General features: G+C 37.4%; 1 protein-coding gene across 4 annotated transcripts in view; it reads right to left on the bottom strand.

Annotated features, from left to right (window-relative positions):
- CDKL5 (cyclin dependent kinase like 5) overlaps positions 1-14113 on the bottom strand; it is a 190763-nt gene that overhangs the window by 75392 nt on the left and 101258 nt on the right. For all 4 annotated transcript variants that reach the window (XM_074359946.1, XM_074359942.1, XM_074359943.1 and 1 more), the window contains exons 4-5: positions 11764-11809; positions 2312-2448 (exon numbers count right to left, since the gene is read on the bottom strand). In XM_074359946.1, the coding sequence (XP_074216047.1) occupies positions 2312-2448; positions 11764-11809 (183 nt within the window). The remainder of the gene's footprint in view (positions 1-2311; positions 2449-11763; positions 11810-14113) is intronic.

The following is a 14113-nucleotide window of genomic DNA, read 5'->3' as shown; positions in this document are numbered from 1 at the left end:
TGTTTTTAAGCTTTCACTTCACTTTAAAGAAGCTGCCACAGGATATAACTGATGTATTATGGGTAGAATGTTTTCAAGAAAGACCTATCAGAACTCCAACCAGAAGATCAATACTGGAAAGGCATTGACCCTACCTCTAAAGAGTGGAAAATGACTGTATATTGATATGTTTTAAGTTAAACTAAAATGTCTAAAATATATATGCATCATTTTTAAATGATTATCCACTTTAATTGTCTTTTTAAACTAACAAATGTATGGGACAGGAGGAATAAGGGAGCTTTGTAATAAAGAAAATAAATTGTATGTCTCATTTCATATTCAACTCTAAATTTCTGAGTTATAGAGAGGAATGTTCCCCAATATCCATTCTCCCTTACTAGAGTAATACAGCTTGTAAGTGGATGCGTAGGTGCCCAGAAGGAAGAGTACATTTCCCTTCTGCTTTGCAACTAGTGTAACCATGCAACTAAGTCCTGGTCAATGTGATGCAAGCTCCATCTTGACCGTGAGGACAAGGGCCACATCTCAGGGGTGAAAGAGAAGAAAGGCAGAAGCAACCTGGGTCCCCTATGGCTGTGGAACAGAGTTAACTGCCTACCTTTTGTATTTGTACCTGAGAGGGAAACTTCTATTTTGTTTAAACCACCGTAATCCTGCATCTCTGTTATAAGCCCCTATCCCTAAAAGCATCTTTCTCCTTGCCCTTGAGCCTCACTGTCAATCATCAGGCACTGACTGATGGGAGGGTGTGATGGTCACCGTCCAAATCGTAAGGCCAGCACAAGAATCCTAGGCCTGGAGGTCAGAAGTCTGGAGTTCTGGTAGCAGCTCTGCCACTTACCAGTAGAGAGATCTCAGATATGACATACTGTCTGATTCACAGAGATGATTTCTCCATTTGTTCATACTAAATTGTTATTAACCATAAACAATCACCATGAGTAGAACAGAAATAAAAAACATAAGAAATAGATCTGTCAGAATTTTATCATTTGGCAGTAAAAACTGCAAGCCACATGATTATTTTTGACAACTGATAAATAATATAAAGAGCATCTGATTTTATAGCAATACTTTTTTTTAATAACTTTTTTAAAAAACTTCAAATTTCAGTTTTATTTTGGAAGGACAGATCCCTTAGGAAAACATCTAAATTGACACAGAAAATGAAACCTTTAAACAGATTTTAGGAAAGAAAAACATAAAACAGTATTTTGAAACAACAAAGAGCCTTGTAATATTTTTTCAAGTTTTGCTTGTAATAAAATTACTTTTTTTTTTTAATTAGAAAAATAATCTGTAAAGGTTGACTTAATTGAAAAGTCACATTATTGATCAGTCATCTTGGCAACACTGCCTTCCGTTTTGTAATGATGATGGTGGTGGTGATACTCTGTCATTTACGATATAGAAAGCACCTGGGAATGGACCTAAAGCAAACATAAACCTCTCCAGTTTTAATCCTTTTTAGATAATAACATAGGAAATCAGCAGAAGCCACCTATTTACTCATTAAGGAAATCTCTAAAAGGTCTGTCTGGCTCCAGTTTATTCTACTCTTGTTAAGGCACTGATTTAGGTTCTTGACAATAACCAACTGCTGTAAGTCAGCTGCTGTCAGAGAAATCCATAGGCCCATAATATTGTTCACTAAATTAGCCATTTGCCCTTAGGTCATATGATTTAAATTGTCACTAAGAGTTAACAATAAAAAAAAAAAATACTAAAGCAAGTACACAGACAACTTGAACATTGTGTGCTGTTCTTTTCTCCCATGCTTCTAATTCCTTACTTGTGGTCTCATCTACCTCCTCAATCTTCACCTTAAGGCTCCAGGCACATCTTCTTCCCTCAAATAAAGCCACGGCAGTAGCAATTCACAAAAGGCTGCTTCATGAGCCCACTCATTCGCCACCCTACGTCTGACTCAGACAACCATCCTACGCTCGCGAGGTTTTCTTACACACACCTCTATCATCTGTACCATCGCTGTCTCTCCCTCAGAGAGGCCTTGCTAAAGTTTAATTAAAATAAACCAAGTCTAAAAATTGCTTGTTGACGATAGATCCTAAGACTTCAAATCAATAAACTGTTTAAACTTAAGATTATCTCTGTACAGTTAAATTGTACAAAATCCTTCAATGTATTTCAAGACTTCTAATGATTATGAATAATATTTTCATTTTAAAGTCTCAAGATTATAAGCAAATTGACAAGTCATACTAGATAATAATACTTCCTTGAATAGTATCAGAAACAGTCCTAAATATAATCAGGCAAATCTCCACTGCATCAATTAGTGACTTACTTTTTCAACATACTCAAACACCAAGTACAACTTCCCCCTCCGACGAAATGCTTCCTTCAGCTCCACAATGTTTTCCTGCTTGAGAGTACGAAGCATTTTAAGCTCTCGTAAAGTCGTTTCTTTGACTTCTTCATTTTCTAGAATGTAAACAATGGTGAATAGAGTAAAATTAAAGCTTTCAAACCACTATTCAAAAATTTCTAACACCGAAAACATACCAATTTCACTTTCCACTTTGAGTACTTCTGCATAAGAAGTCAAAGGATGGAATCTTAAATATCACATTTTCTAAGAAGAAAAGGCTTACTTGACCAGCACAAACCTAATTTTCTGCTTCTATTTTTTTTATATTCCTTATTGCAAAGTATACAAGTAAAACACAGACTTACAGATATGATGTATGAATCCACTGTCATTTTAACTCTCACACTACATACTGAGGAAGAAAGAGTTTAAAAGGGTAAAAAGGGATCAACTGCAACAGTGTCCAGAGGAGCCTCTACGCAGCATCTGTAGTAGTTGATGTTTTTAAGTTTGGCCTGAAGCTTTGGCTTAAAAGAACATTTTATTCCTCAGGCCGCACGCGAGTCACCTCTGTGAGGCATCCACAACGCAGCTCACAGTCAAGCTGCAGGAATTCTAAGGATGCCCAGTCTTCTCTCTGAACAGTGGCTGCTGCAGGTTCCTGCTGTTCTCCTGTGGCATGTCCATGTGTCCACCCCAGATGGCGTAGCTGTACTGGGATGGAGAACTTATGCTGGCCCAATATACCTTTCCATATTAACTCCACTCATGAATCCCCACAGACAAGGAGGGAAGACAGAAGTCCCATAACTCTAACAGATCAACCAGCAGGGGAGCAGGGAAGGTAATATTTCATTTTAAAGGAGTTTTTATAATAGTTTTAGATTTAGCCAGGAAATTCTGTCATGTTTATGTATGAATATACAAGGAAGGACATAGGTTCATACTCCCTTATCTGCAATTACAAAAAATTAAAAAATCACTCTAAAAACTGAATGCTTTTTCAAAGTTTATGGCAAATCTCTTTAGAGGCAGAACCTGAACATGAGATCACCTATAAGCCTTTGCTTATCCCATTTAGTATGAACATTCATATGTTAGGCGTTAGAAATAATAGCTGCTTACAGGGTGCTAAAGTAACAAGCCATATTTCCATTCTAGAATCTAAAAAGTATGAATTCTAAAATATATTTGGCCCCAAGATTTTGGATAATGGTCAAAATTATAGCTTGAAAGCCTAAGTTGTGTGACCCTCAAGTTAAGGTGTATCTAGGAAGGATAAGTTCAGGGACAGGGACAAGAAAGATGAAGAAACCTCTGAGGAAGAAATGCTTCATGAGCAAGGTACACAAGAGAAAAAACCTGAATGGGGCCAAAGGGGAAGGGGAGATTCGAAGTGCAGTGCCAGGAGTACTTCTCAGATTATTTTCTATTTCAGCTCCTCTCCTAACCCCCATTCAAATGGAGCATAAAGAAAAGAGACTAATAAAAGCACGGGCTTTGTAATAGCACCAGAGTATCTGTAACAAACAGGAAACGAAGTCAACATCCCTCTGTGAACTGGTTACACAAGTGAAATATTCTCCTTCAAGAAAACTGTTGGAGAATGCCAGAGCACGCATTAAGGAAGGAGACAGAAACTGTCTATCAGAAGGCAGGACATAGCAGTAGCAAAGACCGACAGGGGGATAAGCAGTAAACTAGCCCAGCCCATTTCAGGAGGGTCAACTGGGAACTGGGTACTCACAGGGCTCATGTCATGCATGAAACAGGAAGGCTACCTGGCAATAAAGGCAATGTGTATGATGTGATCAAGGGACTTCCCAAAGTGGCTTAGAGGCTTGTTGCAGGGACAGAGGTCCAGCTGTTTTGCCAGTTGGGGCCAGGCCAGAGAAGTGGTGTTTTGTGACTGGCAGAACCTACGGAAGCGAAAAGCCTTTAGTCCTATGAAGAAGGCTAACCTGCTTCTCTGCTGTCCCATCTGAGTTCCTCCTAAAGTTGGAGAATTCAAACTAAAATCCACCTGTCTCTAAGATACAGACTGCCACACAGATCTCAGTAAGTAGCAAATGATCTTCTAACAAGGAAGTAATTCAGCAAGAGACACCTATACTACTCATGACCTGGTCCCTGTCTGCGTTTCCATCCCCATCTCATGCCCTTCTCTCCCTCCTTCCCATTAGTCTTTTGGTTCCCAAAATAGCCCCAAACTTTATTTTTCAACCTTAGGGCCTTTGAACATGTCCCCTCTGCCCAGAACTGTCGTTATACTACCAGACTCTTTACAAGGCTGGCTCCTTCAGGTTTCAGTTTAAATGTCACTCGATCACTAAACCAAAGCAAGCCTCCATCCCCATTAGTCCTCATCACAGTACTCTGACTTTTCTTTCACAGATTTTCTCATTATTTGTACTGATGCATTTGTTTGCTTACTGGTTTACCATCTCCGTGGCCACCCCTGCTAAACTGAGAGCTCTAGGAGGACAGGTCTAAATTCAACAACACACACCCAACCACCTAGGACCAGACCTGGCACAGCGGGGATCAATAAATACTTTCCACATGAATGCCTTCACTGGTGCCATGAGGAAATCTTTCCCCATACGTAGTGAGCTCTAATTCCCCTAAGACATGGGAAGCAGCCATGTGATAGCTAACAAGAGGCACTTTGCCCTCTCAGTTTTGAGGACAGTGCTTTCAATCTTCTCTCTCCAGAACTTTGAAAGGGCAGCTTTCCAGGCAATAAAACAAACTGAATTTATTTTCCCCTCTTCACCTCTGTCCTTGGTTGTCTTCTACATTATGTGACTATGAAAAATGGAGGCTCCAGAAAAGTGATAGCACCACGGGTCAAGAACACATACATATCTAGTCACTAGGAGCATCCCTAAGCTATGCTGGAGCTGGGTACAAATAAATGTTGCAACAAAGTCAAAAGTAAATATAGCTAGTATATCTTTCTAATCAAATGCTTGGCAAATTCTTGGCACTGAAAAAAGGGAGCTTTGTATCATTAGGAACTTGTGGCAGTTTCCCTTTGCTAACAGATAAAGCCAAATGGCTATCGTAGGAGGAAGGTTGAAGTAGGATTTAGGAGACCTAGATTTTGGACCCTTATAATCAACTAACACTGTGACATGTGACTTTGGGCAAGCCATTTAACTTTTCATTCATAAAATAAATAAATGGGCACTCCTCCCCACCCACACATGCACCCTAAAAATCCCATTCTTTTTCAAATCTACTAATCTATGATTTTGTTTCATTAAAATCTCATTGATTATGAGCCTAAACTTCACTGAATTTTGGTACTTTGTTACACAGACATCATTCAAATCTATACTGACTTTGTTAAACAATGGTCAGAGAGAAAAGAGAAATAAATCTTCAAAAAGAAGCTCACAAAATCACCTAGCATGCACAGCCTAAACCACCTCATTTGAGCAGTCCATCTTGTTTAGGAAATGAAGGCTTGTGTAATTTATGCCAGTCAGTTATTAAAAGTTGAGGTAAGCTCTTTGGCACTAAGATTGTAATGAATGGGAACAGGTAGGAAGCAGGGTTATTAATTCCCCAAGTGCAAGCAAAATGCACACTCTTCATTATTTGGAATTCCTATCATTTCTGTCCCTCTGAGTACTTTTAAGTACTCAGTTCCTGGCGTACCCTGTACTTTATGGTGAATACTGTGGTTTAACTAAATGATCCAATGGTGGGGGGGAAAGGAATGCACATTCCACTTACACATGCTTCTCTCCTCAGAGGTTTAGAAAGCAGCAAAGCTGTTCAGTGAGGCAGTTTTTTAAAGGTGGAAACAGCCCACTGAAGTGAGCACAAAACCCTGTCAGGGTAAGTAATGGGGAAGTCACAAACAGTAGAACATGGGGATGGAGACAACATGGTGTAAAGCAGTGAGCGAGTTTTGGAGAGTGAATCAGAACACCCAAGTTCAGGTCTAGACTCTGCCTCTGCTTAGCTGAGTGGCAAAGCATCACAGTGTGGGTGGAAGAAAAACTCAGTGAAGATCCTGGGGTCTGTGTCTTAGTTTCAGCTAATCATATACTAGCTGTGGTCCCTCAGCTGTAAGCTGGAGTGTGGTTCTACTAGATGATGCTGAAGGTCCTTCCAGCTCTAAATGCTGCTACTTCCATGCGATTCCTGCTTATGTGCATGCCGATGCGCTTTGTCATCAGTTACCACTGAGGGTGGTTTTAGCTTAGTACAGGCAGCCATTCTTCAAAGTTATATAAATTTTACTGAGTGATGACTAAATGGTAGGGTAGAAAAAGAACATTAAGTAAAAAAACAAAAAACAAAAAAACTAACCTATTTCTAAGCTTGCCAGTAAGGCAAGTTAACACACCTTAAAATCAAGAAAGGAGATTCACTAAAGTAAAAGGAAACAATTTTCAAAAAGAAAGATCATAGGAGCAAAATAAATGCAAAGAAAAGTATGTGATGAAAAGAGAAAAACCTAAAGATGAGCAGAAACTCTTTTGTAACTCTATTTTTAAAGAACTGTGGGCTTGGAAAAGAAATCCAGAAATAGCTGTAACCTACTTTATGAAATCACAAACCTGACATTCTTGTATAGCCGAAGAGGCTCCCCAAAATGGACCTTTTAATAGGTATAATGTATGGGGAGCCAAGCCATCCTTGCACAAAAACCGTAAGAGTGCCATGTTTGAGCCTGGCTGCCCAGACTGAAGAGGGAACATCAACAGGAGGGCAAGTAACATGGTCAGGAGGTTTTGAACAGTGTCATTGTTGTCATGTATACCAAAAATGATGAAAACCATTAAGTCTTCAAAGATGTAGACCAGGTAAAGCACAGTGGAAATTTATTAAATCATGAAAGGTGCAAAATGCACACCAAATCCTAGAAGAATCCCTGAAGTATGAAAGAGACTCATTTGGGTCATTAAAAAGAAGTGTTGAAATCATGACTGGCCAGAATGTTCAAGCTTAGTTACCTGAATTCCCTGTTTAACCAAGGGTTGGAAAGTTTGTCTCAAGGCCTTTCTTACAGAGAAATCAGGTTCTTGAATATAAGGGCTAAAGGTTATGAACGCTTGTTGTACACAAATATACAAAATAAAAGACCAGAGTTCCCTCGATCCTGAGATCAGAATAGAGCTTTCTAGTGTCTGGGTAAAAATAAGGATGAAATAAACTGGAGGAAAGAGTACATGATCAATTAAACATTTTCTCATGATTAAGAACAGATATGTCCATTTTAAAAAAATTTATCTACAGAAAACATAAGCAGCAGCAGGGTATGAAATGCAAGCAGTTTTATTTGATATAAAAGCAAAGACACAACCAAAATTCCATCTTAACTACAAACTGCTACACAGCTCCCTAAAAGTCAGCCTCCTCGCCATGTATGGAGATCCAGTGACAAGCAGGGAGAATCCCTCCCCATCCCATCACCTATACATTCAGGGAAGACTGAAAAGTTCAAATAAATAAAAGATGTTGTCACATCAAAGGATGCAAATGTTTCTTAAAAATAAATTTTAGACCACATGACTTCTTAAAGGTTAAATAGACATTTTTAATTCTTGCTGGTCCAAAGCTATCTAATCTAAATCAGTGCTCTTGGATTATTTAACAAATTGAGGATAGCAGACACTGGTACCTATGTTTACATGAGAATGATGATCCAACAGTGATAGAAGATTATCACCTGAACATTTCACTGCACAGGATTGGAGTTACAGGAAGGGTAGGATAATTAGGCTAAATTTATCACTATACATAGTCTGAAAAGTACCTTTCAACTAAATAAACTCTAGTATCTTTTTGGTTGTGGTCTTTTTTTTTTTTCTTCTCAGAAAATCCAAATACGTACTGAGCAGAATTAACTTTATAGAAACTTCTGGTTGGCTAGCTATTTATTAGTTAATGTTTCTCTATGGGAACTTACATTAATGGACAAATTTATAATACTATTATTCAAGGTATCATTAAGAATTCATTATCCGAGATTCCACATTTATGATGATGTATAAAGAAGCAAAAGTCATCAAAACAAGAAAGTATTAACAAGTGAAGTGATCTCAAATAAAACTGCCATCACTCAAATATTCGTCCCTTTTAACAGGAACTTTTATTCCCACCAGTGTGTCAAAGTCTTTCAGGGAGAATCATAGGCAAAGACACCGATAAACAATCTGATGAAATTTTATCAGCTAACAACTGGAGAATAAAAAACCGACAAGGATGAAGACAGAAAAACAGGAACACACAAAAATGAAGAAAAAATTGACAAAGTCTTTTGTATATTTTTAATGACCTTTTTATCGTGAAAGTCATTCATGACCTAACCTAAAATTTTACTATAAAAATTGCTCCTCCCCACCAAAAGATAACACTTGATTCTTTCTTCTAAGAAACAGCTCATAGTTGCTATAACCTAAAATGTATTAACTATAAGATAAACTTATTTTCATAATTTTAGTTCCATTTTTCTCAACTTAAAGTCCCAGTCAAACCTTTTAATGACTATGAAATTTTGAAATTGAACTTCTTGAACTAAATAGTGGTCTATCTTAAAATGTTGTTTAAAAATGTTTATAACAAATTTGTGGATACATATGAATTTAACAAGAAAACAGGACATCATCATAATCTTTTAAAGCTAACAGAAGGTAATATATACTCTCATGAAATACCCCTTGTTATCATCAGCATGTGAATACTTGATTAGCTTGAACATGGGACAGACCAAGTTTAGATCCTGTTTCAGTTTAATTATGTTTTCACAGGATTATTTCATTATCTTCACAAAATTTTTAAACACTGGATTTGGAAAAGTCACTATTATATCAAAAGAATATATTCAGAAGACTAATAAAAGAAATTTATGAGAGCTATATGACAATAGGGCAACATTATAATAAGACTCTATTTTTTATTATAATTGGCCTGGCTAAAATTCAAGATGATAAATTGATTCAGAATTAAGTGGTTTACACAGGGGTTAAATGGACATCCTCACCCGCACAAGACTATCTGTGGACCCTTCACACTCCAAAAGGGCAGTTTACCACACATGTTTCCTTACTGTCCATTAAGCAAGATACTACTCTGGCAGGAGAAAAAGGATACAGACAGATGTGAGATCTCCCAGAGAGAAGTGGAAACAATAGGAAAGTGTGCCTAGGATAGGCTTGGAACTAAAAAGTTACGAATAACTAAAGATGTCTTCAGATTCTACCAATGAAATGTTTAGGAAATGTCCTTATAGAAGTATGTATAGGCGTTCCTACAGGCGTCCATCTGCAAGGTGGGTGTGGTAACTGATAATGGCCCAGCAGAGATGACAGCAGAGTGGATTCATGTTTTGTCAGCTCAGTGAAATAAGGACTAATCAAATGTTTCCTACAATGCCTGAACTATCCACACACTCCCGGGATGCCAGAGCGAGAAATCATCTCACCTCAAAATTATACAAAGACATCCAGGCACTGACTGCTTTCCACTGTTTCATTTCTGTTTATTTACAGGTCTCAATTTTACTAATAGGTCATAAACTTCTCGAAAGTATCTGAACCTGATTTACTTTCACTGCACTTACAGCACCTCTCTCAGTGCTCAATGAATTTCAACAGATACACTGCTGATTGCCACTCTTAAAGTATTGTAACACAGGGACAAATATATCGTTTACTTGAAGCTAAGAATTGGTATTCATAGGAGAGAGATTGTGAAGAACATGGTATGGAGTTTTTTTTTTTTTAAAAAAAGCAATGACGTGTGGCCTAGATTGCACAGCTTTTCAAAAATTTGATGACAATTATTATTTTTGGTGGTAACTGACGCTTGACGATGTGCCTTACAAGATGAATGCACAGCCAGAAGTCTTTACATGCTGACAAAGGTTATGCTTTGATCTACTGTTGCAACCATTCTTTTCAGGAGATCACCATTTGTTTCTTGGCCACCTGCGGTTAGCCCAAAGCCAGTGTTCAAAGGGCTCATTTTCAATGGTCTCACAGTGGGCTGGCCTGGGGCTATTGCTTCCTGTTAGACTACAGGTACATCCTTTGAAGCAGGTTTTGTTTTTGTTTCTGTTTTTAAAGGACAAGCTAAAAGCATTTTTTAATCAGTTCCCTTTAAGGCTGCCAAGACAATGCTAAAGTTCCTGGCTGAGGTGCATGTGCTCCACAGAACTAGCACAACAGAGCTGGTTTACTTCAAATACTACTGCATCTACCCCAGGAGGGGTGAGCAAGCCCCTCTTGGTAATAATGTCTGCGAAGCCTCTAAGGTACGGGTGATGACACTTCACCAATACAGAGGCTGTTGTCTTACAGTACTTAGTCAATGTGTGCTGATGAAGGTAGGCTGTGAAAGCTACTGTCACTTCCAATTAGATGTGAAGGTTAATGCTGTGCTGGGGCCTCTTACCCTTGCAGCACTAGTGTTCAGATGGCTGGTTGTGACTCATTAGTGGTGAAATCAACGTATTCGATGCCAAAATAGGCACTTATATGAATTTATGAGCAGGAAAGTCAAGAAAATTGAGAACCTCACAGTAGTGAAATACATAGTTGTGACATTTTGCTTCAATTACATATGTGACATTACGTATGTGGATACTGGGTTAGGATGTAAAAAATATTGCTACTGTGTGTCTCTGTCAAAAAAAATGAAAAAGTGCTTCCTAGAGCTTCTTAAAGGCCACACTTGTCTTTGGTCAGTTTTTCTACTTGGCTATCTTTGGATGGCCAATATTCCGGATTTAAAACATAATGATCTACTGAAATCCTTTATTTTTTCTTTTGTACATTACTTTTTTTTGGTATATTACTTTTGTTGTTGTTAATACTTTATTTTAAACTTTCTTGTCCAGCACAGGGTAATTTTAATACTCCATCTGAAATGGTCTGGATGTGTGACCAAAGCCTCCAAGTATGGTACTTCTTCTTGAAAAGCTTTTATTCTCCCAATGAGTCAGTCTAAATACTCCTTCAATACTGTCTACATATGACTTATCCTTGTATTTCTAGCTAACTAGGAACCAGAGAACATAGTAACCAATACCCAAGTCTTTAACTCAGCACTCACTACTTGTGTGAACCCAAGAAGTATTTACTTCAGATAAGTTTTCTAATTTTAAACTCTTAATATTTAGAAACAGTATAAATATCATGTCTTTTATCCAGCATTTGAAGCAAGATTTCCAATGTTGACTATACCTTAAAACACAAGATGAATTTACTAATATCATGAGATTTGAAAAGATTCACACAGAAGGAACTAAATGTTTCAAAGCAAAGTATAATGATTAATCAGCTATATTCACTTTCTGAGATTGAAACTTTAAAATCTCAGGAACAGAGTTTAATCAGCTAGATGTCATCTCTTCCATATTCTATTCACAAAAACTAAATTATAAAATGAAAAAAATATATACATACCTTCACTGTCCTTGAATTTCTTGATTGCCACAATTTCATGTGTTTCCTGCAAAGGAAAAGAGGCAGAGGGAAAGTCATTCTCCAGTGTTTTTCAAACTGGGAATCCCAACTGTCCGGGAATATATTCTGAAACAGAGTAGCAAGAATCCAGAGAATAAAAACATAAATCCTCTTCTTCCCCAGTCCCTCATTTCTTGGTTCCAAAGTTCTCTTACCTCCCTGCAGACACTGCCAGGGGAAGGAAAAGGAGAAGGGGGAGGGGCTGGGAGACCAAGAGCAGAGATGGCAATAGAACATGGATGAACCAGCAGATGTCTTGAGACTACGCCAAAATTCCAGGATGACTGACAAGAGACCAGCATCGACACTGCCCTCTGAAACCCAGGGACACATTTAACTGAGCTTCTAAGACCAGAGAAATGGCTTCTACAATACTTGGTGGTTGCTGGTAGCAGAATGCCTCTTCCAAGGCTCCTCCCTTCATTTCTCTCTTCCTAACAAACCTATCTAGTTGTTCACCAGCCCCCCTTCTCCATTGATAGCTATTTCAAATCCAAAGTGAAATAAGCATTTGCCACCAAATACCAATCACCAACTTCCCCCTGCCCTTATTTAGCTCTCCTAAACAGAAGTAGTTGGTGAGAAGAACCCTACTTTAAACTGGAACATCACAATTTTTTTTTTTTTTTGGTCTTTTTTAGTTGGCGGAGAAGAAAATAAGGGCTGGAAAGGAAATGGAAATGCTAAGGACTAAGTATAGCTAGGCTAAATAATTCATGTCTAATATTCTAATCTATAAAAGGTTTTGGTAAAATAATATATAGATTCTTCAAAGCCAACATGTCCTATAGAAAGATCTTCTGAATGACTCAGTCCTGCTCTTTTTGACTCTAAGTGAGTATACTTTCAGATCTATAGGAGCAAATCTTTTAATAAAACTTTGTTCCTGCATCAAAACAAAGACTTAAAAAATGGACGCAATCCTAGGCAATAACCAATAGGGTACAAAATCATTAACTTATTAAAAATATATGCTGTTCTCCTAGATTCCTTACAAAAGCAAGGGGAATCATAAAAATGAGGAGGGAAAAGAAAGAAAAAAAAAAGTGACCATTTCAATCATGCTGAGAGACAAACCTTGAGTTGGAACTATGTCTGTAAATCAAACCCTTTCTGTTTCTCATATGCCCACTGAAAAATGAAGAAAATACCAGCCTTCATATTTGTGTTAAAGGGAAATAATTATCTGGAAGTGTTACAGGCTATTGAGGAAAAAGATTCTTAAGATTATTGTGCTTTTATTTTTAATGGAGGAATAGAATTATAGAGTATAGACAGTTTTGGTGATACAATTTATTTGTACATTAGCAGACCTTTTGACTTAAACTCAGCCTTCCACATACTTTCTGACATTGCAACTGTTTCATTACCGAGAAGGAATAACTACAAAGTCAAAGTAATGTAGAGGATGATGAACTAGAATATTAGTACAGGTAGGACCAGTAACTCTTCCTAGGTATGCTACTCTCTCTTAATACACTGACATTGTTTTCTTACCCTGCTCCTTTTTAAACTGCTCTAGCTAGCAACCCACCTATGGCCTAAGGGAAAGAACAAAATCCTATCAGGAAACTGCTCACAGCACAAAGAAAGGGGCAGCACATCACACCCAGGAAGAGAGGAGGACTGCTCACATCTCAACTGAGTACTGTTCCAGGTAGCATTTCATCCTACATTTCATATATATACATACATACATACATACATACATACATACATACATACATACATATATACACATACACACACACACATATACATATATATACATACATATATATACACACACACACATACATATATATTTTTATTGCATCCTAAGCGTTAAAACTTTGACTGATTTTATAAAAGGTCTTGCTTAGTTCAAAACTATCCACTGATATGACTACAAATTTAAATTTATGACTAGAACCATCTAATTTATCAGGTTTTTTTCCCCATCCTGGCATCTCATAAATAGAATTTACAGTGAAAAAAAAAAAAAAAAGTTGCCCAAAAGGGGGTCAAATAAGGTGAATTGTTTATTCTTTAATTTATCCTTTAACCAATACCATTGAAACCCTCTTTCTCTTCAATAAACATACACTTAATATGGTTTATATATTTAATTACAGAACAAAGCCAAACAAGAACTTTTGTTCATAACATCAATTCAATATTTGGTGGGAAACACATGCAATTAAGGGCAGAAGATGCTGGAAAAAATCTAACATTTCACTTTTATTCAAACTACTTATAAAAATAATGCAAACTCATTACAGAAAATACAGAATACAAAGAGTATAAAAAC

The sequence above is a fragment of the Camelus bactrianus genome, chromosome X (assembly GCF_048773025.1).
Source record: "Camelus bactrianus isolate YW-2024 breed Bactrian camel chromosome X, ASM4877302v1, whole genome shotgun sequence".
Lineage (NCBI taxonomy): Eukaryota > Metazoa > Chordata > Mammalia > Artiodactyla > Camelidae > Camelus > Camelus bactrianus.
The sequence above is the reverse complement of the archived record's forward strand: the minus strand, read 5'-3'. Positions and strand labels throughout refer to the sequence as shown.